This window comes from Schistosoma haematobium, chromosome 3 (assembly GCF_000699445.3).
Source record: "Schistosoma haematobium chromosome 3, whole genome shotgun sequence".
In the NCBI taxonomy this organism is placed as follows: Eukaryota; Metazoa; Platyhelminthes; class Trematoda; order Strigeidida; family Schistosomatidae; genus Schistosoma; species Schistosoma haematobium.
This window is the reverse complement of record NC_067198.1, coordinates 36,280,000-36,305,628: the sequence shown is the minus strand read 5'-3', so window position 1 is coordinate 36,305,628 and position 25,629 is coordinate 36,280,000. Positions and strand designations below refer to the sequence as shown.

Below are 25,629 nucleotides of genomic sequence, written 5' to 3'. Positions count from 1 at the left end.
GGTTTATAGGATATTATATACACAAGATTCATTGATTGAATACCATCAGCAATAAACTATTACGAGAACAAACAAACCTACTTCTAGCCTCAGAGGAAATGAGGAAAAGACGCCCGAGGTGTGCAGGGCGCACTTTGTTGAAATCATCAACCTCCATCACAAGCTAAGCCCTAACTCAGAGCTCTGAAGACCAAAATGAAATAGTCAGACCAAAGAACACACTACTCTGGTATTTAAGTTAAACATTACAGGGGTGAGTAGCGCTTTGAAATAACTTGAAAAGGAACTTCAGAAGAGAGTTGGAGAATCCTTGTCTGCGGCATATGCTCTAAGAGTGTTTACTGGTGTAGGTCAGAAACAATCTCACAGGCGCGTGAGAATAAATGTCTCAACATTGCGGAACTTCTGAAGGGCGTTTTGCATGCAATAGTTGAACTTGCTCAGAACGGAAATTTTTGTATATTAGTATTAGAATGAACCGAATTGATGGGATCCTTTTGTCAGTCTATTTAACGTAGTAGTCGGATTGTCAAAAATATGAATCGGAACAAGTTGCCAACTCGGAATCCCGAAGATTGAAGGAAAAGATTCAGACCGAAGAATACACTGCCCCAGAACTTGGAGTCATATATTATAGTTGCTAAGTTATGTATAACCAGATAACGTTTTGGGCCCTGAGCAACCCGTATTTCGTGAGAAACATCCTGCGGAACATGTAAAATTACGGTCTACTATGATATTAGTACTGCTCTAATAATAGACCTAATCCTAGAATTGTGCATTTGTCATGATGTAACTGCCTAATCTATAAGATCTTACGTGGAAGTCACATCATTGTCTACACTGACTCATCGTATCGTAACAATTACCAATATATGATGGAGAACACAATCGGGCTGGAAATAGAACAATATATTTACTATGAGCAAAAGATATGAGGTAACATTCGACAAAGACCACGCCTGGAAGGCCGAGCCATGCCATCCGATCAACTCGAATTAATTCAACTCATTGTTCCCGCCTTCTCCATCGTTCAGTTTTTCTTCGCGTTAAATATTGCATATCTATTTTCCCAATTTTCTCATGTTCAGCTTTGAGGATTGTGTGGTTATGGCTTAATGCCATTGCAAACTAACTTACTAGTTATCAGAATGGACTGGGTAAAAGCCCGTGATAATGGTCTGTCTGTTTATTAGTTATTTCCAGATTTCACCGTGCATTTGGTGAGTTGTTTTGCCATATGGCTTGTGCATTTACAACTTAAAATAATGGATATAACCAAATGAAAGATAAAAATCCTCTACTTCAACAGAAGGCCGGTGAAAATCAAATGTGGATAGTGGCGTGCCGCAAGGATATAACTATTATATATCTCCTCTGTTAATGAATTATCAATATCGTTTAAGGCCTCAACACTTGTCTGCTGATTTTATGAAAATCTGCCGAACAATATATAACGGAACTAGTAGCCTTGATACACAAGTTTATGTAGACGAATTATTTAAGTAGTCCTACTGTTAGAGTTTAGATATTAGTTTAAGAAAAAAAGGACTAATCATTGTCTTATAAAGTGATGGTCAACGGTAAACCATTGGTGGGATCAAATTTTCATATGTGCGAAACGATACATAAGTGGGTGTGATTCATGACCACGAAATAACTCTACACTTCGGCGCATCGAAGACCAAAGGTTATAGAATATTGTGTTACTTTGTAGAGCCTTCGCATGTGTTGACAAAGATATTTTTGTGACATTATGTCACATATATAAGAAATCAAGCAGCTTGACAATGTTTTATTAAGAAAGCTGACATATCTAAGCATGTTTGGCGAGCGTGTTCTGCGCTAGACTTGCTGAGCCTCTCACAAAATGTGAGATTAAAATGCTCATATGTTTTCGTCTTATTACAGAATACATGGTAACCATTCATCATTACTCATACAATAAATGATCGTTCGGGCGTTATTATTTGTTAGATGACGAAAAAGTTTCAGCATCACGTTCGACAAAACGCCTCATAAGATTCTACATTTCACACCGAGTGGTCAACGTTAGAAACACCATGGCAAGAATCTCTTAAGGAGCCGGATCTGTACTGAGAAATATAAAAAATGATGTAATACATGTCGATCGACCTACTATCCTTATGACTGATGTCCGACACACGTGGTGTCACTTCACAATGGTACTCTGCTACCAATACAGCATTGTGTTTGGAGTATACTTCCAGAGCTTTAGGTATCTTAACCACTGAAATATTCAAAAAGCTTCTGAAGCCTAGATAAGCATCTGTAATGGTAAATATGTCCCCAAAATCTATAGCTCTCTAAGTCTTCGACATTAATGCTGACCTTATTAGTCTTAATAGACTCATCTAGCTGAGGGGTTTTGGTCACGAATCCGCACCAGATCACGAGTGGGTACGTCGTGGTACATATCTCATACAACCACTAGCCAGCTCAGATTGGTCACTTCTCAATATATCAATATTGTATTAAAAATATCTTCGAATCTCTTCGCTTCTGACTTCTGATTTCACTGTATTGGCACGTTTAGATTATAAAAGGTGTTACTGATTAAGGTGTTGTCAAACTCCGGATACTTGTGGCATCCTTACGTCTATTCAGTAGCACACTTCCTTACCTCAAGACAGAAACCGTTCACTCAAACCAGCCTAAAAATGAGCAAGCAAAAGACCGAATATATATATATTACTGCCGGGGGATATAGTCATAAAGCATTACATCCATCATGGCTACTTTCATCTGAACAGATCTTTTGTACAACCCATTACTAAACTTCACCTAGGGGAATGCTACTTTATGATATAATATGAATTTAGTATACGAAAAATTCGTGGGAACTCTTGGGCGTTTGAAACCCATGAGTTATAGAATTTCATACCGCAAGATACAATGATAGTAACTTCTGGTGAGTTTTTTAAGTGACAGTTAATGTTTAACTTTAACGAACAATCTCCATATATATATATATATATATATATATATATATATATATATATATGATTGTACAGCTTGATAATAAATTCGTTGTAAAGTTCAATGTTTGCCAAGTTATTTTTTCTGTATAATTTGTCTAAACTGTCTAGTTATGTGGAAGGATGAACCCAAGTAACCAATAAAGGGGGAATAAAGGCGAAAAAGGGAAATAAAGAGGATGAAAGCGTAAATAAAGGCGAAAACGCGACATTTCGCCTTTACGTCGGTTATTTATGTGAAATTCGGCGGATATTTAGGCGAAAAGTAGACAATTTAGCGAAAAAGCGACGAAAAGAAGGAAATCCGCATTATTTCTCTCGGACAGGCAAAAAAGGGACATTTTGGCGTGTTTCCCCCTTTATTTCCCCCTTTTTCTCCTTGATTTCCCCTTTATTGGTTGTTTGGGAACTCTTAGAACTGCGGGCTTGGCGAAGAGCATTTAAAAATTTTCCTTCAACTTAGTGAAAATATTACTCATATGAATAAGCACTCTCTAGTATTATATGTCATAATATTTGATGATATTTTGTTTTCAGAGCCTGATAAAATCTTTAATAAAACTGGAGTATTGACAGCTTTCCAGAGAAAGCTTGTGGCTTCCAGAATCCAAAAACAACCCGAAATATCTTTCAACCTCATACTCGATCCCTGGTACTTCAAATACGGTGTCCTCGCCTTGAACAGAGCCACTCAAGGTCGCGAGGGTGGATTTGACTTGGGTCTTACTCTTGGTCCATCCATCAGGTTAGAGATCGGAAGACAGTGACCAAATTTGGTGTTGCAGCTGCGAATGTCAGCTCAAGACCAGCCAGCTTTCGTTGTTCTTGACACCAAGTTTGTCCATTAATTTAATATGCAATAACACACTTAAGTCAAGGCACTATAACTATTGAACTTTATTGGAAGCATGCCCCAAAGACATGTCTTAATTTTGCTGAGTTAGCAAGGCGTGGGTACTACAATAATGTTGCTTTTCATCGTGTTATTCGAGATTTCATGATACAAGGTGGCGACCCAACAGGTACTGGTCGAGGTGGAGCATCAATATATGGCTCTTACTTCGCGGATGAAATTCACCCTGACCTAAAACACACAGGTAAGTCATTTGAAAAGTTAAATAATCATGATCCAGGTGCTGGAGTTGTTTCAATGGCAAACGCCGGTCCAAATACAAATGGCAGTCAGTTTTTTATAACTTTGGCTCCTACACAGTGGTTAGATGGTAAACATACTATTTTTGGACGTGTTGCTTCCGGTATGAAAGTTGTTCAGCGCCTCGGTAGAAGTTTTTATTTTCATTCTTACTGTTTGTAGGTATGGTCGATGTTGATCAAGCAGAAAGACCTCGTGAGCTTATCAAGATAATCCGTGCGAACACAACGAATACTGTATAAATTACCTTATCGACACCTAAAGTTCTGTAACGTTTTTTGCATAAAGTTTTGCTTGTCTGAAACTGTACAATCTGAGATCTATGTGTTGACCTGTAGAAGAGTGAGATCTATACGGCTTTCATAGAAATTGTAGTGTATATCATCTCTTATAGTATCTGCTGCTCCACAAATGTCGTTTTGACTTAAGTCTGAAAATTTATTCTGGATATTTGATGATAGTTATGCTTGAGTTTGTGTTATTCCGCTAGATTGGTAACCTCGTTATCACCTATCTCATTTCTGAGCCTACTAATCCTTGTGAATTGTAAAATGTTCAGTGGGTGCATTTTCTGGTTGTCTTGTGCAGTACTCACAACCGATAGCTTGGAGACAGCCCGAATCCTGTCCCAATGGCACTTATTCTACTTCTGTCCCCTACTCTTCATTATTCAATTGTATTGCTTTTGGTTAGATTTTCACTGCAATTAAGACGATACTAGTGTCGTTGGCCAAAAAAGTTAACTAGATAAAGTTGCAAACCGTTACGGACCGATGCCTGACTGTCGCATACAATACTATCAGACATAAACTGGCAAGAGGTTAACCGTAACTAGATGAAGCAAATATGTAACCCGACAACTCATATTTGTTAGTTGATGCAATTAATCTATCGATATTTTAAATTGCATACATTAGGGAAGTTATTGATTAATTAGTTTCAACAACAACCGTTTCGCTGTATTAAGATCTGACTTCTGATCGGCTATGCTAATAGCATATGGTTCAGCGTGGTTTTTAAACCAACAGTGGATATAGTTGGTGTATGCACATGTTTCCACCCTCATTTTCATCCTTGCACCGAGCAATATCGGTCCTTGTTTAGATACACAATATCGAGCAACTGGTCATTTACCCGTACTTACTATACACTCCTTGTCTTCCCTTAAACTAAGAGATTAAAATCGCTTCATATCTTTCTTTCTACGAACCAATTCTTTCTTGTACTATATCTCTACATGCAATCTTTCTCTTACATATTACTACCTTTGACCTAACCACTGCTATGAATCCGGTGTTCATCTTGTTGTGCTGATGCGGTATGGCAACCTGGACCGATGCACATATGTGCCTGGTCCTACGTTGTAGCTGACTGACCCGTACTTACAACAAATCCCCAGTTTCCCTCAAGCTACATCTAAGGTAGTGGACCTTAGGAGGCACTTAAAATAATAGTAATGTGTGATATTGGCAATCTCATGCGGTGACTCCAAATTAGTTTAAGGTTCGCTGATACCAATTTCACAGTTTGTGCTACTGTATTCTCTAATCTATCTGGTGCTTTATGGACTCTGCCGTTGTTAGTGCAATTGTTGTCACCCATTCGTTATCATTTTAAATCCCCTAGCTGAAAGTAATTTAGAGTAGTAGCTTAAAATGATACATATAAGACGTCATACACTTGTAGATGTGTGGTTACAAAATAAACTATATTAGTCCTAGAGACTGAAAAGTAACTCAATTACAGCTAGAGTATTTGGTAGTTTACACAAACAAATCGCTACACTAAAATAATAACCCACAGAGAAATGTGCCACTTTTCTCATAAGACCCGATATTAAGCACTGCAATGTCTCGATACCTTATCCACTGGTGGTTCGGTACTGTTCTTATTAGCTAAGCTGCCTCTTCAAGAATATTTGGTTACAAATTAAATGTAGTCTAGAACATAAGCACTGTTTCCACACTTCTAATTACTCAATAAAAACTACCCAACCTTATCATTTTCTAAGGCTGGTCTCCTGTCATAATACCTTTTAAATTCAACCTGTGTTTTGGGTTCCCCTCTTATTATTATTCAGTGAGTGGTAACCACGTTTTGCCACCGATTGGCTAGTTTATCAAAGTACAAACTGCTTAGCATAAAACAAGCATCATATTATTGCCTATAATGAAATAAAAAGAAACATTTGAACACCCGGTAATTTCCAAATGCAGTGTACGTGGTTTGTTTTACATAGGGCTGAAGTTCATAGGAAAAAATTAGACATTTATAAAAGAGAAGTGAGATTAGCAAAAGCAATAACCGGAAATCATAGTGCTAAAGTGAATTATTAAGTAATATGAAGACTAGCTGTATTCCTGCCAAATAGTTCATTTCCTTTTTTTCATAGTTAGATTTCCTTGTCTTGCTTGTTCCGCAAGCTGCTTTCGACGTTCGAAGGCAGCTATTTCCTCTTCCAAAAAGCGTTTCTTTTCTTCAAGTTTCTTCTTTTCCTCAGTATGCGTTTTCTTTAGACTTTCAAATTTGGTTTGTAGCTAAAAATGAATAAAGTAGAAAGCGAATCAGTTTTATGCAACATATGGAATGTTTGAAACAATCCACATCCCTAGAAGCGGAAGCTGGATCAATAAATAGGGAGGTGCATCAGAGAGCTTGACGTTTTGGGAAATATTATTAAGGTGCTCATGTGTAAAAAACATTGCTGCGGCACCCAAACTTTATGGTATCCAATAAGTACGCAGGTGAACATGATATAACTAAGGATGAAAGAGTCCTTACAAACTGGTCTTATAAGGCTGTGCGTCAATAACTCCTGCCAAATTACCTTTTAGTCATCCCACTCCACTAATGATCGGAGGACTCGACCGTTGTTGCTACCTTGTCGTGGTGGTCGGGCTTGCCTGTCGTGATAAAGCGACCGAGCTATACTGGTTAGAACAACCGTGTCAGACAGGTCGGTTGAGGAGCGGTAAGACTAAAAGCAACAAACCCAAGGTCCGAGGGCGAAGTCGTACTGCTGACTGTACAGAGGTGTGACAGCAGTAAGGCGTTTCCTCCAGACAACCAGCATGACAGCGATGCTGTCTTCCCACAAGGAGGGGTGGGGTTAGAAAAGGTCGACCCTAGAAATGCACACCTCACCTTATCCCACGAATATCCGTCTCCGGCGGTAAGGTCTTAACAAGTGCGGAGCTAACACAAAAATTACTCAAAAAGGTCGCGTGTGACCGACGTCAAGCAGTTGTCCCTTGGGCACTGCGGTTACGCTCTCAGGTCACTAAGAGCACCTCTAATCCAATTTCCTTTTAAGATATCTCCAGAAGAACCCTTCCACGGTGTGGGCAACCGGGAAGTGATAACCGCCCTCATACCTCTAACAGCACTCAAGACTACTGTATTCATAATCAACCTCCGTCCTCAATTCCTATTATTCCTCCTACATCGACTTCCCCCTCAAGTGTCACCATGGCCAACGATTCTTGTGCGCAAAACACTGTCCCAGGTCTACTGAAACCTCGCTCCAAACTACACATTTGATAAATAGCTCACAAAACACTATTCTTGACTTTCACATTGGTAAACGATATAATTAAAATCCACCACAGATATCCCTGTATCACTTAACTCTTCTCTTCCGTTTACAAGAAAAGACGAAAATGGATTTAGAACGTTGGATTTTTTCGGTTATCCGCACATTATTCATGCAAAATTCGAAACTTATTGAAAGATGACAAGAGATATGAGAGCCATAATTTCAATTATAATTCATGGTTTGTAAGAATTCTGAAAATGAAGAACTTCGTCCTCGGACTGTTTGTAATCTAGAAATGTTAGTGCCCATCGGATAAGGTGTATCACTGGTTGATGATAAAACATGTGATAGAAAACCACATATAAACGAGCAGTTTTCATTGGGAAACCGAATAATAGTTTGGTTACTGAGAAGCTATTTACACGTGAAGAGTGGGCATACGGTGACTGACAAATTACTCCAAGGACTTGTGTGGCACCACAAGTTCATCTCATGAAGTTACTAACAAAGCCAAATACTATTCAACATTAGACTTATTATATCCCAGATATTAAAACCTGTAATTATGAGTTAGGTAACCTAAAATCATTCGTCACTGTCAAGTCGCTTTATGGATTCGTCCCAACAGGTAGATATACATTTTCTTTAGAATGTTAAGTAACTTGCCTCACGTTCTGCCTCTTTTAAAACTTGTTCCTTTTCTTTAACACGTTGAACAAACATTTGTCTCATTTCTTCTTCCTTTTGTTGTAATTCTTTTCTTTGAAGCTCACGACGCTTTTCATAGGTTTCCTATCGTGGAAAATAAAAAAAGAACATAAAAGGGGGTATAAATAATCAGTTTCTATGACACATGAACAACACAAGGTGCATACATGCACAAACTGGAACTTTCTAACTAAATAGCTTGAATCAAAAAGTTCTATAAGTTTAAAAGTTTTGATAGTTGATTCTAATATTTGGGAATCTAATAAAAAAACAAAAGTAGACTTGTACACTAGACCATACCCATCATATGAAAATTAGTAATATTAATATTATACAACCAATTAAATCTTTGTGCTTTATAGGATTGAGCGTTAGTACAAAAAACCATAATAATGTGATTCGTGTACCTGACTTTCAAGTACTAGGTTGCATGTTCGAATCCCACTTTACCTGCATTGATTTCAATAACATTCCGGTAATCTAACAGAACCACAAACCGAAATTTCTGCTTAAAACTGAGTATATGACTCATCTAAACACATATCATAAACATAGAGACTGGCACAACAATATGTGTCGCCCCAAGTTCCCATACCACATTAACACTGGATGTAAATAACAAAATGAAATACGAAAGAGGTTGAAATAATGTACGAGCAGTGACTAAAGATCATCAGGAGTATGGCTTGAAAAAACAGTGGGAAGTTATGCATAAAGAAATACTTGAATTTAAGATCGAAAAGAAAAGAAAAACCAAATGGATTTAGATCACTATGACCGATTCTCAGTTGTTATCCAATGTCTTTAACCACTTGTTACATCGCGTGGACCTCAGGAAAGTAGTTTACACCTACTAACATGACTTAGAATAACAAACAATAACTTGGTGAATTCATTTCATTTCCCGGTTTTTTCGCCAAAAGCTTTCTTTCAACCTGTTTTAACACAACCAAGCATCCCCCAATAAATGAATCAGTACTCGGTCGTGGAGTTGTACTAGATTAATTTATTTCCATCGTTATTACAAATATTACTTAAAGCTTCTAGGATCACCTAATAAGTACCGCTTTATGTGCTCAGCTTCAAGCCACCTTTTACCGTGAGGATTAGAGATATTAAGGGTTTGAACATTCAACGTAAAAGTTGAAGTCAGATGGTTCAATTATCGAACCATACCCCTAAATAGTTAGTGTAACAAAGGTAATTTCACAAACCTTTTCGGGTACAGAAAGAGACAAGAATTCTTACCTGAAGTGACATTTTTTCATCATCACGAAATCCCATTTCGATTAAGCGTTGACGTCGATAAGTCTCATAATGCACACCATGGGTACGTTCACGTAAATCTTCCATATTCACACGTAATAGCATCTCTCGAAGTCTGACAAAGTCACAGTGATTTTCGTTTTCTACTTGAACTGAACCCCATGGATATTGTCGAACACGTACTGTTTTTCCATTGATTTTAGCTTCTTCTGAGCTACCCACAACAGCGAACGGGATATGTTGCTACAACCAAGTAATTATTAGAGAAAATTACGGTGAATCTAACGTAGAATTTGAGGATTACACAGTCTGTCATAAACAACGTAAGAACGGCATTAAAAGTTTCACTGATCTGACACTTGTATTATATTCTCAAAGCAGAATTTATTCCACATTATTTTTGTCTCCGTACAAGATAACTTAATAGATTCATATGTGACTTGATTGTTTGAAATGTACTGTAAAAATGTTAGTTTGGTAAATAAAGATATTTCCAATACGGAATCTAAATTATATTAATGGTAAAATTTCAGGAATCAACTCAGATGCACCATATTATTTATTCAACTCAAGAGGTACAGGTTTGTGTACTCGGTTTTGATCCAGATTCTAGGTGTGCAGGCTAGCGATACTACCAAACCACCCAAAACAAAGCAGGCAGAGCGGGATTTATATACCGGACTGGTTGAAAATCGAAAGTCTCAACTACTACACCTGATTCGGTTTGGCCACCCAGGTAGTATACCAGCCCGCATATAAATTGAATGACTTATGTGGCGCATATCTATTTGGTGCCTGATTATATCAATGTGTATTTGTTCAAATAAATAAACTACTAAATTGGTGTAACGGTGAAAACTGGAAATTACCTCTCTAAAATTGTGTCCGGACTAACAATAATAACACTGGATACCCAAATATTTAAAAGTACTGATTTTAAGGTGTTATATTTAAACTTGTTGGGGTTATGGGCCTAACATGGAAGGCATTTTTCACTAACTGATCTGTATTTTTATAAGGATATACGAATGATCCATCTGTAGTATGAATAGAACGACAACTCAATTAAATGCCGGGAAATTGTGAGATGTTAAATAACCTCTTATATTTATAAGGATACAGTGATATCTTAGGAAAAAGTTACAAATGACAGTAACCCTGCATACACAAACTGAAAGAAATTGGTATTCATGATATCTGAAGTCGCGTAGTTCAGACGTTTATTAGATAAGACATCTGGATTGATAGATGGTATAAACAAATCATAATTAAGATTCAGAACCTGTTGATGAGTAAAATCAAGCACGGCACAACAATATTATGTCGTTCAGTTTACTGGCCACATCACATTATGTTCAGGATTGTAAATAATACTTAAAAACTAAAGAAAAAAGGACGAGACTATAATTTATGCACGAACTAATAAAATGAAGGACGGCAAGCACTAGGTTTGGGCGCGAAATTCATTCACACATATAGGTACATAACATTTCGGCATTATAGCTGTCACTTGGCGATGAAAACCCTTACTTTAATTCATAACCTTAAATTCTAACTCTAAATTCTAGTTCATATTAACTTATTATTCTCTTTTGGCACTGATAAATAGGTGAATTGTCTCAGGGTCACTTCAGAGTCGCTCAAAGGTCGTCCATAATTTAGTCTCACTGAAAAAGTACTCGGAACATGAAGTTGCACTGTTAGCATTGCTAAAACATCTTAGTTTTTCTCCGGCAACCAGCAACACGTCTAGCTATAACTTTCCTACTTTATTATGGTGAGCTTCAAAGAGGAGCTTGGAAAAATTTGTCTGTATGCCTTGCTAAAACGAACGTGGAATTCACCAAATAACACTAAGATTCTTTTGTATCTAAGTGGCGCCTAGAACTTCCTCGGGTTAGTTTATCAAACACCAAACGAATAATCCTAACTTAGCTCAAGGTACTATGTATTCAGAATTCACAGCCGAAAGATAGCCGTCATATACATACCTCCAGAAGTGCAATCACATGTGTTTAGCATAACGCCATGGAATTAGCAAACATTAATCCAAACATTTTAAATATATATATCTAAAACTTCACACTACAAAGAAACCTACATTCATTACACTATTAGTTTCACTAACAGCTTCATCATCAGTGGGAAACTGGTAAATACCAATTTCATTAGACTGTATTTCACTGAGGATCTAAAATTTATTGAGATAAAAATCAGTAAATGAAGAAACATACTCTTGCTTTAAATTTTTGTAATTCAGATTTGGTTATTGTATCTGATTTTGCTATTATAGGGATGACATTAACTTTGTTCTCCAATTTTTTCATTGCGACCAAATCAATTGACTTTAGACTACATAAAACAAGGAAAACCATCAACGACTGAAATAAAACAGTAGAAACAATTCAGGTAAATTAAAGCTATACTCTCTCCATACACCTTTATTTACTGACTGTAGTGATCGGGTTTATTTGTTGAGCTGAACAAACCAATGTTTTTATTGTACTAGTTTATATTTCCTTCTTGAATCGTGTATTTGATGTTTAACCTTCTTTATTGCCATTGATACTATGTCTTCCCCTACCAATTCGGGATTGGGACTGACAACTTCACCCCTGTGCTAATCGGGTATGGTAACTTAAGCTAAAGTGCATACGTACCAGGTTCTACGTTGTAACCGAATGATTGATGAACATATCAAGCTACAATAGTTCTATTTATTTTAACACATAGATATTGTTACAAGGAGGCACCAAATAGATATGCGCCACACAAATCTCATTTGATATGTGTGAGGGCTGTGATACTGCCCGGGTGCCCAAACCGAAGCAGGTTTGGGTACAATAGTTCTACAAACGAATAGTAACTAATATCCGCTTTCATGACTGTAGTAACAGTTGAATTTATCAACTGAAGACCTATTTACGTATGACAGAACTACTGAGTGACTAACATTGATGTTTACCATTAGTTGTGGAAAAAAGAATGCATCAGTCGATGAAGCATTGATGTCTTACCAATTTTAGTAGATGGTAGACATAAATGACTGAGGAAAAGAAAATAGTTCAAAATTGTCCCGTGTTAATGTGGCATGGGAACTTGGGGCAACACACTTTGTTGTGCCAGGCTCTATGTTGACGATGTCTCTGCGTAAAAATTTAGCAAAATTTGATAGACGTTTGGCCTGTTAAATGTGGGAGATTTTAGAAACAAACATTGACGAAGGGTTGAAGTTTACAATGTTTCAGCAGAAATGTCATAACTACAAGCACAGGATTAAAAATGTGAGGTTACATTATTTATCGTACATATTCACGGGGATAGTATCATATATTTTACCCATAAATTAAGTTGCTCGACATTATCTTCCAGTCAATGGGCAGTCAGTAATAAAAAGTTAAGGGAAATGAAATACTCACGACTACTATACCGTTTCTAAAGTGGGTGTTAATTCAGACCTACCAGTGCTTGGAATGTCACACTCCAATATGAAAATAACTTGACATTCAAAAAGTTTTGAAATTATATCAAACTAATTTTTTGTACCTATTATAAGCCACCCAGTAGCCCCACTCGTAAATATATGCTAACATCGGCCGAACGAACTGTAAAATTTGAAATATTAGTCTGTCACCATGATCTTGGAAGGTGAGTTTTGAGTCAAATACATGGTTAAATAGATGTAAATACGATATTACATTTAGCAACTACGAACACATGTTTACGATACTATAAATCTTACTTAACGAGAATGTGAGCGGTAATAACTAGTTACTTGTAGCATGAGGTAAAACTTTGGAAAACAAAATATTGTCTGAATGTACAGCAAGTAGGGAAGTTACCTGTGTCCAGTAGGTGCAATAAAATAAAGACAGACATGAACCCGTGTGTCATGAAATACTTGCATAGACCTTTTCATTTTCAGTTCTTCCTGTAGATAGTTTTCAAACTGGTTATCGATATAATCAACAACAGGTCTTATACTATAAAGTATTAGGTGAATATCGAAATATTACTTATTTTCTTTATTGATCTGATCACCGTACCCACAAGTCTCTACTACCGTTAACTTAAGCTTAACATTAGCTTCTTTGAGATCTGTGGAAAGATCTGAATGGAATAAACATTCCTACCATATGTCACAGCTTTTAACTTGGGATCTGCAAGATCATGACTTGATGGACTGAAATCAAACTTCTGGTTAAACAGAGTCTCTAGTAAAGTGGACTTTCCAATTCCTGTCTCACCTACAAAAATTTATATGGAACAAAATAGACGAACCGACACATAGAATATTAAACACGAACCCTTGGCTGATAGCCTTGTTGACCAATTGATCTGGCAGACTGTCAAATCCAACATGTCCGGTTAGTTTTAGAGTGCGCACATCAGGAGGCTAAGATATTTACATAGCAAATACAACAAACCAATGCTTTTAGAACATCTGCGGTCATTTTCCAAACGGACGCGACTGAAGGCGTCGAGTCTAATGTCCAATATATTGACGAAAATGTATGAAAAGATAAGACTAAAGCAGTTCACAAGGAATATTAAACTGGAAGTTACGCAGTATCCTTCTTAAAATATACATCAAAACATTCTAAAAAATGAAAGCGGTATAGAAATCGAATACATATAGTGGTCATGATTGTTTGAAAACAGCAAACATTTTGTTTTTACTTTGATATATTCGTATGCAGTCAAAATACCATAAATACCAACAAACATTTTTGAACTGCTTCATGTACTCCTACCGTGTGTACAATCATTCCGAGAATGGTTAACCCTACTCTAAAAGGACAATAGTATTTTTCCTCTGAATAATTTTTATGTTATTGATAGTTAAATTACTCATCGTGACTACTGTTTTTTTCCTTTAATTGAATTCTTTCAGTTAAAGTAACCCACAAGAGTACAGATTTTTTTCTAGAGAAGTTCATCATCTGTACTTAACGATTACAGATATATAAAACTAAAGGCACTGGTACTTAGTCTTCGTCGTTGAATATATCTTTGACCATTGTTTGTATCCATAATTGTTAAGAGTGTCCTGTGTCTACTGAAGCCGGATCTTTTTATTGTTTCCTTGTTTTATTTATATAGAAACATAAAACAAATTTATGGCGCAACTGAAACACCGTTGTGGTAGACCAACATGCTATTTCCCGGTTGACGAAGGGATGCAATGTGATAACTACAATAAGTGGTATCACAGTGTTTGCACCGGATTCACACCGGCTGCATATAAAGGGTGCTGCAAGCCATTATCACGTTTGTTGTGTAAACAATGTTGTTCTATTCGGTCTCTGTTTATTCTAGTGGCGATCGAGCAACCAAACCGAGCTAGGAAATTGCCTTTTGATAAACAGGTGGCAGCAGGTGATCAGAACTCTGCTTTTGAGAAAATTGAGAGCGTTATCATGGGTTTAGCTCTAGACTTAAATGTGACCATAAAGGTGGACCTCATCAGGAAAACAGATGAGCAAATGGATGTAGGCATTGTTACATGGAGAAAGAAGAATCACGCTGAGAAGAAACTGCCTATAGACAGTACTGAGGCACGTCAATCTGCGGGTTCAGTTCTGGATTCACATATTAATGTAATACAAACTATAGGGCAGCCAAGTCTGAACAGTGTAGAGGAAGTTATCAAGAGACAAAATAAGGTATATATGTGGCTCACAGTCACACCTAGGAAAAGAAAACACAGCGTAACCTCTGAGTTTGACGCTGAACTGAAATCGGGATGCAAGAAAGAGACGGTTTCAGGAACCAAAATTCTACAGCGTATCAAGACAGACTTCGCTCAGAGGTCAAACATTTTTCATAAATTAACAGAATATTCCGATAGGGAACAAAGGCTAGATTTGAGCACTACCTCAGTCATATTAAGTCCCTAATAAGCAAGCTACTTCCAGAAACAGTTTCAGAAGTTAGCATCTGTAAGCTTTATAGAATAAAACAAAAGGTGAATTCCGAACGTCCTCGGAAAGCCTCCACTTGAAGGTTACGTTTGCCACTGCTGAATAAAGGAACCTGATTCTAGGTAACTCACTTAATCTGATTGGATCCGGAGTATACGTCAGTGAGGATCTCACCCTAGTTGATTTTATTAAGAGACGAGCTGCAGAAGTGGAGATAATCGAGTGCCGCCAAGACGGTAAAAGAAACGTCGTTTTTAAGGGTGAAGGCGGCACAGGTATTCAGTGTTTGATAACGCTTTTACCAGTAAAACCTTCTAATATAACTCGTACCCACCAAAAGAAATCAAAAGACAGAATCAAGGAGTTCAGAAGTTGTATTTGACGATTGCCAATATATCCGAATTTTCTGATCTAGTCTGGCTAGCGATTGCAGTAGATGTTGAGCACGACGTTCCCACACGTGATCTGGTGCGGATGCATGGCCGAGCGCCTTCAGCTAGGTGAGTCCGCTAAAACTAATGTGGTTAGCATCCAATGTCGAAAACTTACAGAGCCATTTATTTGGGGGATTTATTTACCGCTACAAGGGTTTTCAAATTGTAGAAGTTCGCAGTAAAACGACCCCCAAACCACTCTGGGTGGTAAGGGAAAGTTCTCCACATACTCAAAGGTATGCTACGCAAATGCTCGCAGCCTACTAAATAAAATGGCAGAGTTCAAGTCAATGATGATTAAAACAAAGCCGTACGTTGTTGCTGTCTCAGAAACCTGGTTAACGTCTGAAGTATTTGATAATGAAATTCAGTTGACTGGTTTTTTATCCAGTAAAGCTGATAGATTAAACCGTAAGGCAGGCGGGGTTATCCTGTACACGAAAAGTACCCTAACCACAAGAGCAGTTAGGACAGTGTGAACTGGTGCGATGCAAGCTGAAATGTAGACGGCAAGATATTGAATTAGCTGTGGTATATCGCAGTCCAAAGTGTGTAGCAGATGATTTTCTCCTAAGTAAACTTAAGTCCTGGTGTAACAAGGGTAAAAGCCTTGTAATAGGCGACTTTGATGCACCGTACATAAACTGGATTAACTTAGAAGTAGGGTCATCGGTAACGTCGTTCGAATGCAAACTGTTGGAAACATCGATTGGATTAATTTTATCCCAACACATTAGAAACCCTACAAGATATGACTTAAGAAACTCTTCTTCGCCATTAGATTTAATATTCACACACGGTGATGACGTTGGTCAAATGATCTTTCTCCTACCACACGGGAGAAGTGACCATGCAGTCATCGTATTTAAATTCATGGCTGAGATTGCCTGTCAAACAGTTGCACCGGCCCGTCCCAACATATGGAAGGCAGATATGCAGGCAATTAACTCCTCAGCATCGGCTGAAAACTGGGAAATTGACTCAAAGGCATCAGTACAAGAGGCATGAACTCTATTCAGGCAGTTATACAATCAGGTAACTCAACCATACATACCCTGGACAGTTTCAAAGAAGAAGAAGCACGGTCATCCCTGGATAGGCCGGGATATTCGAAGTTTACTAAGACAAAAGAAGAAGTTTTGGGGTGTTGCCATCCACCTTGGCACAAAAAGTACGATGGAACGCTACAGATCGGTAAGAAACAAGTGTATAACAAAAATTCGGGAAGCTCAAAGAAAATATGAAATGCAGCTGACACAATCTGCACTCAAGCAGCCGAAGAGATTGTTCTCGTACATAAACTACAGAACAGGGATGCATCATTGGATTCCCAACCTAATTAAAGAAGGGAGTGGATCTGAAATGATAGAGGAAGATCAGGAAAAAGGAGGGGCTAAGGCTGACTATTTTGGGGCAATTTTCACTCAGGAACCTCCTCTAGACAAAGAACCAGGCCAAAATACAGAGTCAACAAACCACTTGCTCACCGTCGACTTCGATCAAGACTATGTACGTAAGGCTCTTAGCATCTTGGACATGGAAAAGTCAACAGGACCAGATGAACTTTTCGTTCCTCTATGTAACCCTCGCGCTATTGATAGAAGAAACCAGACAAATAGTGAATAGGTCTTTATTTAGATCTTTGCGCAGTCACAGTGGAGCGCGGGGTTATTTGTTCAGACAAACAAAGCCTCTCAAAATTCAATATAAGATAATAGGAAATATAACGCCTATACAAAATAAGGAGATGAACGAATACTTGAACTATACTGTTTTGACAACCAACCTAAGCTGTTACTAACTACACCCCAAAATCTTGAGACATTGCACAATATATCGCGGCTCCACTCACCGTGATATTCAACATGTCACGTGAGCAAGGTGTGTTACCTATGGACTGGAAGGACGCCATCGTCACTCCCGTACGTGAAACAGGACCAAGACAACTACCATCGAACCACAGAACTGTAAGTATCACCGGTGTTGTAGTTAAAATATTGGAAAGAATAGTCAAACGGACCATAACGGCATTTATGGAAACCAATAACTTGTCAAACAGAGAAAAAAAGGTTTTAGAAAGAGTTTATCCTGTACAACAAACCTCCTTATAGCAAGGGAATTTTGGAAAAGGGCGCTAGACAACGGAAACTCAATGGATGTTGTCTACATAGACTTCAGTAAGGCTTTTTGCAAGGTGCCAACTAATAGACTGCCATTGAAGTTGGAAAACCTTGATATTGCCGGACCTCTTTTAAAATGGCTTAATGATTTCCTAGTAGGTCATAGACAGAAAGTATGAATAAATTCCAAGCGCTCCACCTGGAGACTAGTACTAATTAGTGTTCCTCAAGGTTCCGTCCTAGATCCTTTACTTTTGATACAGTATGTAAATGATCTTCCAAGTATAGTACAGTCCCCAGTGCTAATTTACGCTGACGATGTAAAAGTCTGGAGAGTAATAACTGGAGACACAGACGCATGTGCTGGTCAGGCAGACATAAGTAATATGATTAACTGGTCTAAAGAGTGACTGATGCGTATGAACGCGGAAAAGTGTGTCTACATGCACTTGGGGGATTCAAAGGTTAATAAGTACAACATAGGGGATTTGTCATTACCCGTAGTCCGGTCTCATAAGGACCTAGGGGTGACAGTGAGCAATGGTCTTAAGACGACGGCCCATTGCCAGGAGGTCGCAGTTAAGGGGTTTCGAACCCTCTGGGCTTTAAAAAGGACATTCACTAAGTTTGATACTACCATGTTCACCACATTATACACATCCTTAGTGAGAACTAAGTTAGAGAACTGTGTTCAGTCTGCAAGCCCCTGTTTAAAAGGTGACTCAGACATACTAGAAAAAGTACAGAGGGCAGCTACGCGTGCTATTCCGGAACTCCGGGGTTTATCATATAAAGAGCGGCTTGAAAAACTGAACCTCTTTACTCTATCCTATCGCAGACTAAGGGGAGATCTAATATTGATGTACAGAATACTGAGAAATGATTTCGGACCTAACTTATTCTCTCTTTCTTTCCACTAGATCGGGAAACCTCAGAGGATTCAGCAGGAGAGTAGAAAGGGCAAGAACGGACAAAACACCTGTGACATACGGGTGTTTACACTGAGTCATCAATACTTGGAACCTGTTACATGGAGCAGTGGTGTCCGCACCTTCAATTGACTCTTTCAAGAGATGTATGAAGATGTAAAAGATATTTGGAGTTTGACAATTCTTTAACCAGTAACACCTAATATGAAGCGTACCGACCAAGTAAAATCAAAGGACAGAAGCGAGGAGATTCGAAGATTTATTTTATAGGCTATCAATTTATCGAGAATCGACTGATCTAGGCTGGCTAGCGATTGTAGGGTATGTTGAGCATGGCGTTCTCACTCGTGATCTGATGTGGATGCATGGCCGAGCGTCTTCAGCTAGGTGAGTTCATTAAAACTAATGTGGTCAGCATTCAATGTCGAAAACCTACGGAGCTATTTATTTTGGGGATTTATTTGCCGCTACACTGTACTTAAGATTGGTTGATATTGATACGCACATTTACACAAGAGCATTCATATGCTTCTTATGCATACTGAAGAACGAAGATAGCCGACTACAACCATAGTGGTTTATTTATTTACACCGGCTGATTCAATTAGTCAAATTCTAATCAACATTGAATTAAGACATTTTTTGAAATCACCACCACTCGGAAAACTTGTGAATTTTCAACAGATGCAAAAATTACGTGTAGTATGATATCATTTACATTGAAATCATAGTAGGTTGTGTGATTTAAAAGCTTGCCCACTAGTATATGTCACAAACGTAGGTAATTTGTTTCGGTGTTTGCAAGGTAATTCCATTTGAACGAGGATTATGTGACCCAGCTTACGACGGAGACAAACATCGCATTTATTACCTAACGTGGATCACCCTTTCGTAATAACCAGGTACCATAACTACTATGGTGACCGTGAAGAACTAGCATGAAGTTTTTACAGATATGTATTAGTAAGAACAGGTATTTTAAACAGAATGTGACCAATGCAGCGTAGGTAAGATCAATATGTTCTGCCAAATTATCCACGTTGCTCGTGCTTGTCCTTGGTAAGGCTTAGAATACTGATCGGGATTTAGAGACTCTCCAGATGAATGATACGTCTTATAATCAGTGACATTTCAGCTCCCCAACAAAACATCAGAAATTCGATCAGACCTGTCCTGAAGAATGAACAGAATGACAAAGAAGTCTCTATACTTTTGATCAAGTAATTTAAGGGTTTTCCGATGCGTATTTATTCTTAGATATTCTGATATCCACAATAGAGTTCCATGAAAGGATTAAACGGTTTAACAATACATCTAAACTATACCCAAATTATTTATGTGATACTGTCGAAAGTTTTATAACTGCTCATGTTTTTCTCAAAAATGTCTGAACTCATGATATGAAATATAGTATAAATATTATAAATTAAAATTTGTTCAGTTGTTTGAACCACCCAAATTTCAAGGATGAGCGACCTGGTCACAAATCTAGGTCGTCGTCACGGTACCGACCTTTGGTCACGTTAGCGTCAAACTAAACGCTATTGGTCGGTGTGTAGGTTATTGGTTTTACATGGCCCTGGTATTTTAGTTCGTCCGTTCGCGGGCTAACTGCGAATTAGGATATGGCTTCTGTGGACCGAGGGGATGTAGGAGATATTGACGCACTTCTGAGGGCTGCAGAGATTCTAGAGAAAAAATTGTATTCAAAAGGTATTTATCGGGATTTTCAAGTATTGGTTTTTTCAGGTGGTTATGGCACGGCTGACACACTTCTGAATATCAACGTGACTCAGTTTCTGGAGTGGTTAAGTACCGGTGACGAAGGTGATGGTAATGCCTCTCTGGATCCTAAAATGTAGGTCGAAGGTTATTCATTTATCTTCGTTAGTTCTCCAACTATGCATGTAGAGCTAGCGAATCTCATACAAATGTCAGGATGTCAGAAAATCAGTGACTTACAGACAGTATTCGGATCGGCCCGCAAATTAGTTGTAAGTGTGTGTACCGTCTGAGGTCTATCAGATGCCTAAATATTTATATACCTAAACATTGTTCGTTACATTCCCGTCTGTAACTCAACTTATCAACCTCCGGAATAAATTCAAACGTCACATTTTTCAATTTAGATACACGATATATATGTTTTTTGATATAAAAGTAGTACATGTCTTTATCGAGACTCCAAGTTGTGATTTTCCCACATTAGAGGCTCTTGTGATCTATAACAGTATAATAATGGGCCAGAATTATTTTGATTGATACTTTATTTTGATTACGTTTGTACACTGCCGTAAGTCTCTGAACCATGTATGGTTTTATGTTTCACGTCTTACAATCAAACTAACACAACATAAGGTATCGATATATGTAGCACATATAAAATGTGGAATTTTTAGGTTGCATATTCCTTACGATTCAGATTTCGGCACTTCATTTCGTATGAATGTTAATCTACAATACAAGAAAGTTTTATGGACACGTGGTTCCTTAACTGTTAGAACGCACACTTCAGTATACAAACCGGAACTTCTCATGCGTTCCAAATGGTTATGGTTCAAGTAGATTTTGCTGCTGATGCCTCCAGGTTGGTTTAGGTGCTAGGGTTATAGATAAAAAATGAGTGGTTAATACGGTCGAATGCTTTTTGAAACTTGGGGTACATATTTGGCGTATAACATGGATCTTGCTACATCTACCACAATCTGTTGATTCGTGATACTGGTGCGGTCATTCTTGAGGGTCTTGGTTCTCATAGTTCACAATAAGTCAATGTTGCATATAAATTCTCTCTTTATTTTTTCTTAAGTATTTAGCCTCAATATTATTTCGTAATTTTTACTTGAATTCATCTCAAATCATATTCTCTGACATTTTGTTGTTTGTATTTCCATTTATATCACTTATATTTCACTAAATCTGCTATTCATTTCGGTGTCGTATGTTAACCTGGACTGACCACATCTAGACATCTATTATGTTGACTTTCTAACTTCTTGGAACAGTGCTAATTAGATTCAATGGAGTTTATTAACGCAAGTTAATCTATTAGGCCATCATAAATTGTAGCTTTTACCGACTTAGAGGGTATAAAAAAGTCAATATATTCTCTATGTCGGCACACCAGTAACAAATTTGTTTGCGATAATTTGTTTATTACCACTACTTGTTAATTTAATGTAGACATCTTAACTCATCCTTGATTAAATATAGAGTATATCAAACAATTGTTAACGAGCTTTAAAGAGTTCTAGTGGATCGATGAAATAAAGCTGTATGAAGATATATCTAAGTAATAAACTACGTTGTGTGACGTGCATGATGTAGCTTGGTTTTAAAATAGAAAATATAGTGTTTACTTGAGACCATAAACCACGTAACAAAAGTAGCTGGTAATTTATATGATTCTTGGTCGACCATGGGAGCATAAATGCACAAAATCTCTTGAGGTCAGCAAAAACCTATTATTCATTCCAAGGTCCCCGTTATCATCTTTTTTTCCACTCACGAATTACTTTTTTGTTTTACTTCTGAATTTCACCAGTTTGGCCAATAAATTGTCCTAAGTTTTTCAATTGTTTAGTATTGTTTAGTATTTCTTAGCATACTATACACTGGCGTCGATCGAACAAGTTTGCATTTTGATCGAAATAATCAGTTTTCTTTATCTGGTTTCGATAGCTAAGATTTTTAAGATCCATAGACTTTTTGTTAAGGTTACTGAGGTGTTCATCCTATTATCCTGAAATAGACATAAACGGACCAAACCCTTTAAATCACTGTGTACCTTGCAGGGTTATATGCTTCAAAACGTACCAATTGTATTACCTTTAATAAATATATATAGTCTGAATCCTAACCTTAATATATAATCTACTGATATATTGCTCTCATGTAACATTAAAGATTTAAGCGATTCAGAGATTCGGTAAACCGTTTAATTATGATTAACAATAATATTCATAATACAGTTACGATGAATTTGTTTATCTGTTTGTGCGACTATAGAATGCAGTTTATATAACAGGCGGATTCTGATTTTAGAAATGACCTCATGCGTTAAGGTATTAGAATAAACACATGTCACTAACTAATGCATGATCCAAATACACAACATACAATGATAATCCTCTAGCATTTACTGTATCCTTTAAACTCTTTGTCGATTCTAGATTAAAAGGATATCTACTTCAATCAAAACCCTAACCGTTGCTGCTACCTTGACGTAGTGGTTGGGATTGTCTATCGTGATGAACCAATCAGGCTATACAGGTTGGAACAATCGTTCCTCAAGGTCGTACTGTGTCGAATAGATTGATAGAAGAACGGTAAGACTAAAGCAGCAAACCTAAGGTCCGAGAGCAAAGTCGTACTGTAGACTACAGCTGTGTGAAGGCAATAAAGTGTTTCTCTAAGACAACAAGCATAACAGTGCTGCTGTCTTCCCACAGGCGATAAGTCGGGTTAAAAAAATCGACCCTAAAAATACACATCTCACTTTATCCCACGGCTATCCGTCTCCATTGGTAATGTCTTAACAAGCACATAGCTAACACAAAAACTAGCACCAAAAAGGTCATGTGTGACCGACCTCAAGTAGTTATCCCTTGGGCACCGTGGTCACGCTCTCAGGTCACTAAGACCAACTATAACCCAATTTCTTTTCCAGGCATCCTTAGAAGAACCTTTCCACGGTGTGTAAAACCGGGAAGTGCTAACCACCCTCATACCTCAAACAGTACTCAAGACCAATGAGTCAAAACTAACCACTTGGATATTAGAATAATCGCTAAACAGTCAGTCAGCTGCAACATAGGACCAGACATATACATGCATCGGTCCAAGTCACCATACCTCATTAGCACAACAAAATGAATACCAAATCCATAGAAGTAGTTACTTCAATGGTAGTAATATATAAAAGAAAGATTGCGTATAGGGATATAATACAGGAATAAAGAATTAGTCCGTAGAAAGAAAGATATAAAGTAGCTTTAATCTTACGGTCCAGAGGAAGACAACGAGTGTATACACCTACGCCATTGTGATCGATTCTGAGCCATGTCACTCAGAGTCTCCAAGCATTGGTTACGATAGTCATGCGGACCCCAACCATGTAGTCTATATCTACCAACATGGCTCAGACCAGAAGTTAGTGACTTTATGGACTGATGCCACGTTTTGGTCTGGTCGCTCCTAACTTTCATCCATCCGTCTCCAACACTAGTCAGCATTGCAAGCCGTCGCAGTTGATAGTTGGGCATGCGTAACACGTGGCCCAACCATCTCAGTCGATGAAGATTCACAACCTCAACTGCTCATTTACTATCATTCCGTAACACCCTGAGTCCAAGCTATTATTGTAAGGACTGATGATACTACATGAGTGGATACTGCTTCTAACTTGAAATTAAATATAAAACGGTCACTATTGATATTTTTTTATTTTCGACCTGCTTTATGTTATTGATTGATTATTGTCAACACCTGAATTGAGGATAGGGAGTGAAGTAATCGGACGTGTTGACAATTCCACTTACCTTGGAAGTCTGAACTACCCTAATGGGTTTTTGTCTGACGAAATCTGTGCACGGATCCAAAAATCTTTTTTGTCTTTTGCCAATTTACGTCACCTATGGTGATGACGAGACATCCGCCTACCAATTAAGAGACGAGTATACTGTGCAGCAGTTCACTCTATTCTAATTTACGACTGCGAAGCGTGGTCATTAAGGGTAGAAGACACTCTTAAGCTACTAGTATTTGATCACAGATGTCTTAGAAATATTTCTCGGATATGCTGGGACCACTGGGTAAGTAATAGTGAGGGTGGACTCAGGGTGTTACGGAATGATGGTAAATGAGCAGTTGAGGTTGTGAATCTTCATCGACTGAGATGGTTGGGCCACGTGTTACGCATGCCCAACTATCAACTGCGACGGCTTGCAATGCTGACTAGTGTTGGAGACGGATGGATGAAAGTTAGGAGCGACCAGACCAAAACGTGGCATCAGTCCATAAAGTCACTAACTTCTGGTCTGAGCCATGTTGGTAGATATAGACTACATGGTTGGGGTCCGCATGACTATCGTAACCAATGCTTGGAGACTCTGAGTGACATGACTCAGAATCGATCACAATGGCGTAGGTGTATACACTCGTTGTCTTCCTCTGGACCGTAAGATTAAAACTACTTTATATCTTTCTTTCTACGAACTAATTCTTTATTCCTGTATTATATCCCTATACGCAATCTTTCTTTTATATATTACTACCATTGAAGTAACTACTTCTATGGATTTGGTATTCATTTTGTTGTGCTAATGAGGTATGGTGACTTGGACCGATGCATGTATATGTCTGGTCCTATGTTGCAGCTGACTGACTGTTTAGCGATTATTCTAATATCCAAGTGGTTAGTTTTGACTCATTGGTCTTGAGTACTGTTTGAGGTATGAGGGTGGTTAGCACTTCCCGGTTTTACACACCGTGGAAAGGTTCTTCTAAGGATGCCTGGAAAAGAAATTGGGTTATAGTTGGTCTTAGTGACCTGAGAGCGTG

At 38.0% G+C, this 25,629-nt stretch overlaps 3 protein-coding genes across 5 annotated transcripts in view; 2 read left to right on the top strand and 1 right to left on the bottom strand.

The window, feature by feature from the left end:
- The first annotated feature begins 3,670 nt into the window (after positions 1-3,670).
- On the top strand, positions 3,671-4,690 carry PPIL1_1 (Peptidyl-prolyl cis-trans isomerase-like 1). 2 transcript variants are annotated; one of them, XM_051213762.1, is made up of 4 exons: positions 3,671-3,834; positions 3,873-4,096; positions 4,133-4,279; positions 4,315-4,690. In XM_051213762.1, exons 1-4 carry the CDS (start codon positions 3,791-3,793, stop codon positions 4,392-4,394), a joined length of 495 nt encoding a protein of 164 aa, XP_051069762.1. In that variant the 5' UTR covers positions 3,671-3,790; the 3' UTR covers positions 4,395-4,690. The 2 variants fall into 2 exon arrangements, with proteins under 2 accessions (XP_051069762.1, XP_051069763.1); XM_051213763.1 differs by having other exon boundaries at positions 3,671-4,456.
- A 1,834-nt stretch (positions 4,691-6,524) lies between these two features.
- Positions 6,525-14,373, bottom strand: SEP2 (Septin-6; the record flags this gene model as incomplete). The annotated part of the gene is made up of 10 exons (XM_051219046.1): positions 6,525-6,689; positions 8,354-8,479; positions 9,644-9,904; positions 11,763-11,852; positions 11,896-12,013; positions 13,504-13,644; positions 13,678-13,759; positions 13,795-13,908; positions 13,943-14,057; positions 14,371-14,373. 10 exons carry the CDS (start codon positions 14,371-14,373, stop codon positions 6,525-6,527), a joined length of 1,215 nt encoding a protein of 404 aa, XP_051069761.1.
- A 6,082-nt stretch (positions 14,374-20,455) lies between these two features.
- Positions 20,456-25,629, top strand: part of MS3_00005670 (uncharacterized protein) — a 28,407-nt gene continuing 23,233 nt past the window's right edge. Inside the window, exons 1-3 of one of the 2 annotated variants that reach the window (XM_012939948.3) lie at positions 20,456-20,781; positions 20,818-20,926; positions 20,960-21,062. In XM_012939948.3, the coding sequence (XP_012795402.3) occupies positions 20,694-20,781; positions 20,818-20,926; positions 20,960-21,062 (300 nt within the window). In that variant the 5' untranslated portion in view covers positions 20,456-20,693. Of the gene's footprint in view, positions 20,782-20,817; positions 20,927-20,959; positions 25,120-25,629 lie in introns of both variants that reach the window. The other variant, XM_051213761.1, reaches the window with a different exon arrangement.

Bases quoted from the DNA above. Each gene is read 5' to 3' on its own strand.
- PPIL1_1 (XM_051213762.1), top strand. From the start codon at position 3,791: ATGTCAGCTCAAGACCAGCCAGCTTTCGTTGTTCTTGACACCAA. The intron at 3,835-3,872 runs GTTTGTCCATTA...AACACACTTAAG, and splicing joins TTCGTTGTTCTTGACACCAA to TCAAGGCACTATAACTATTG. The intron at 4,097-4,132 runs GTAAGTCATTTG...ATCATGATCCAG, and splicing joins CCCTGACCTAAAACACACAG to GTGCTGGAGTTGTTTCAATG.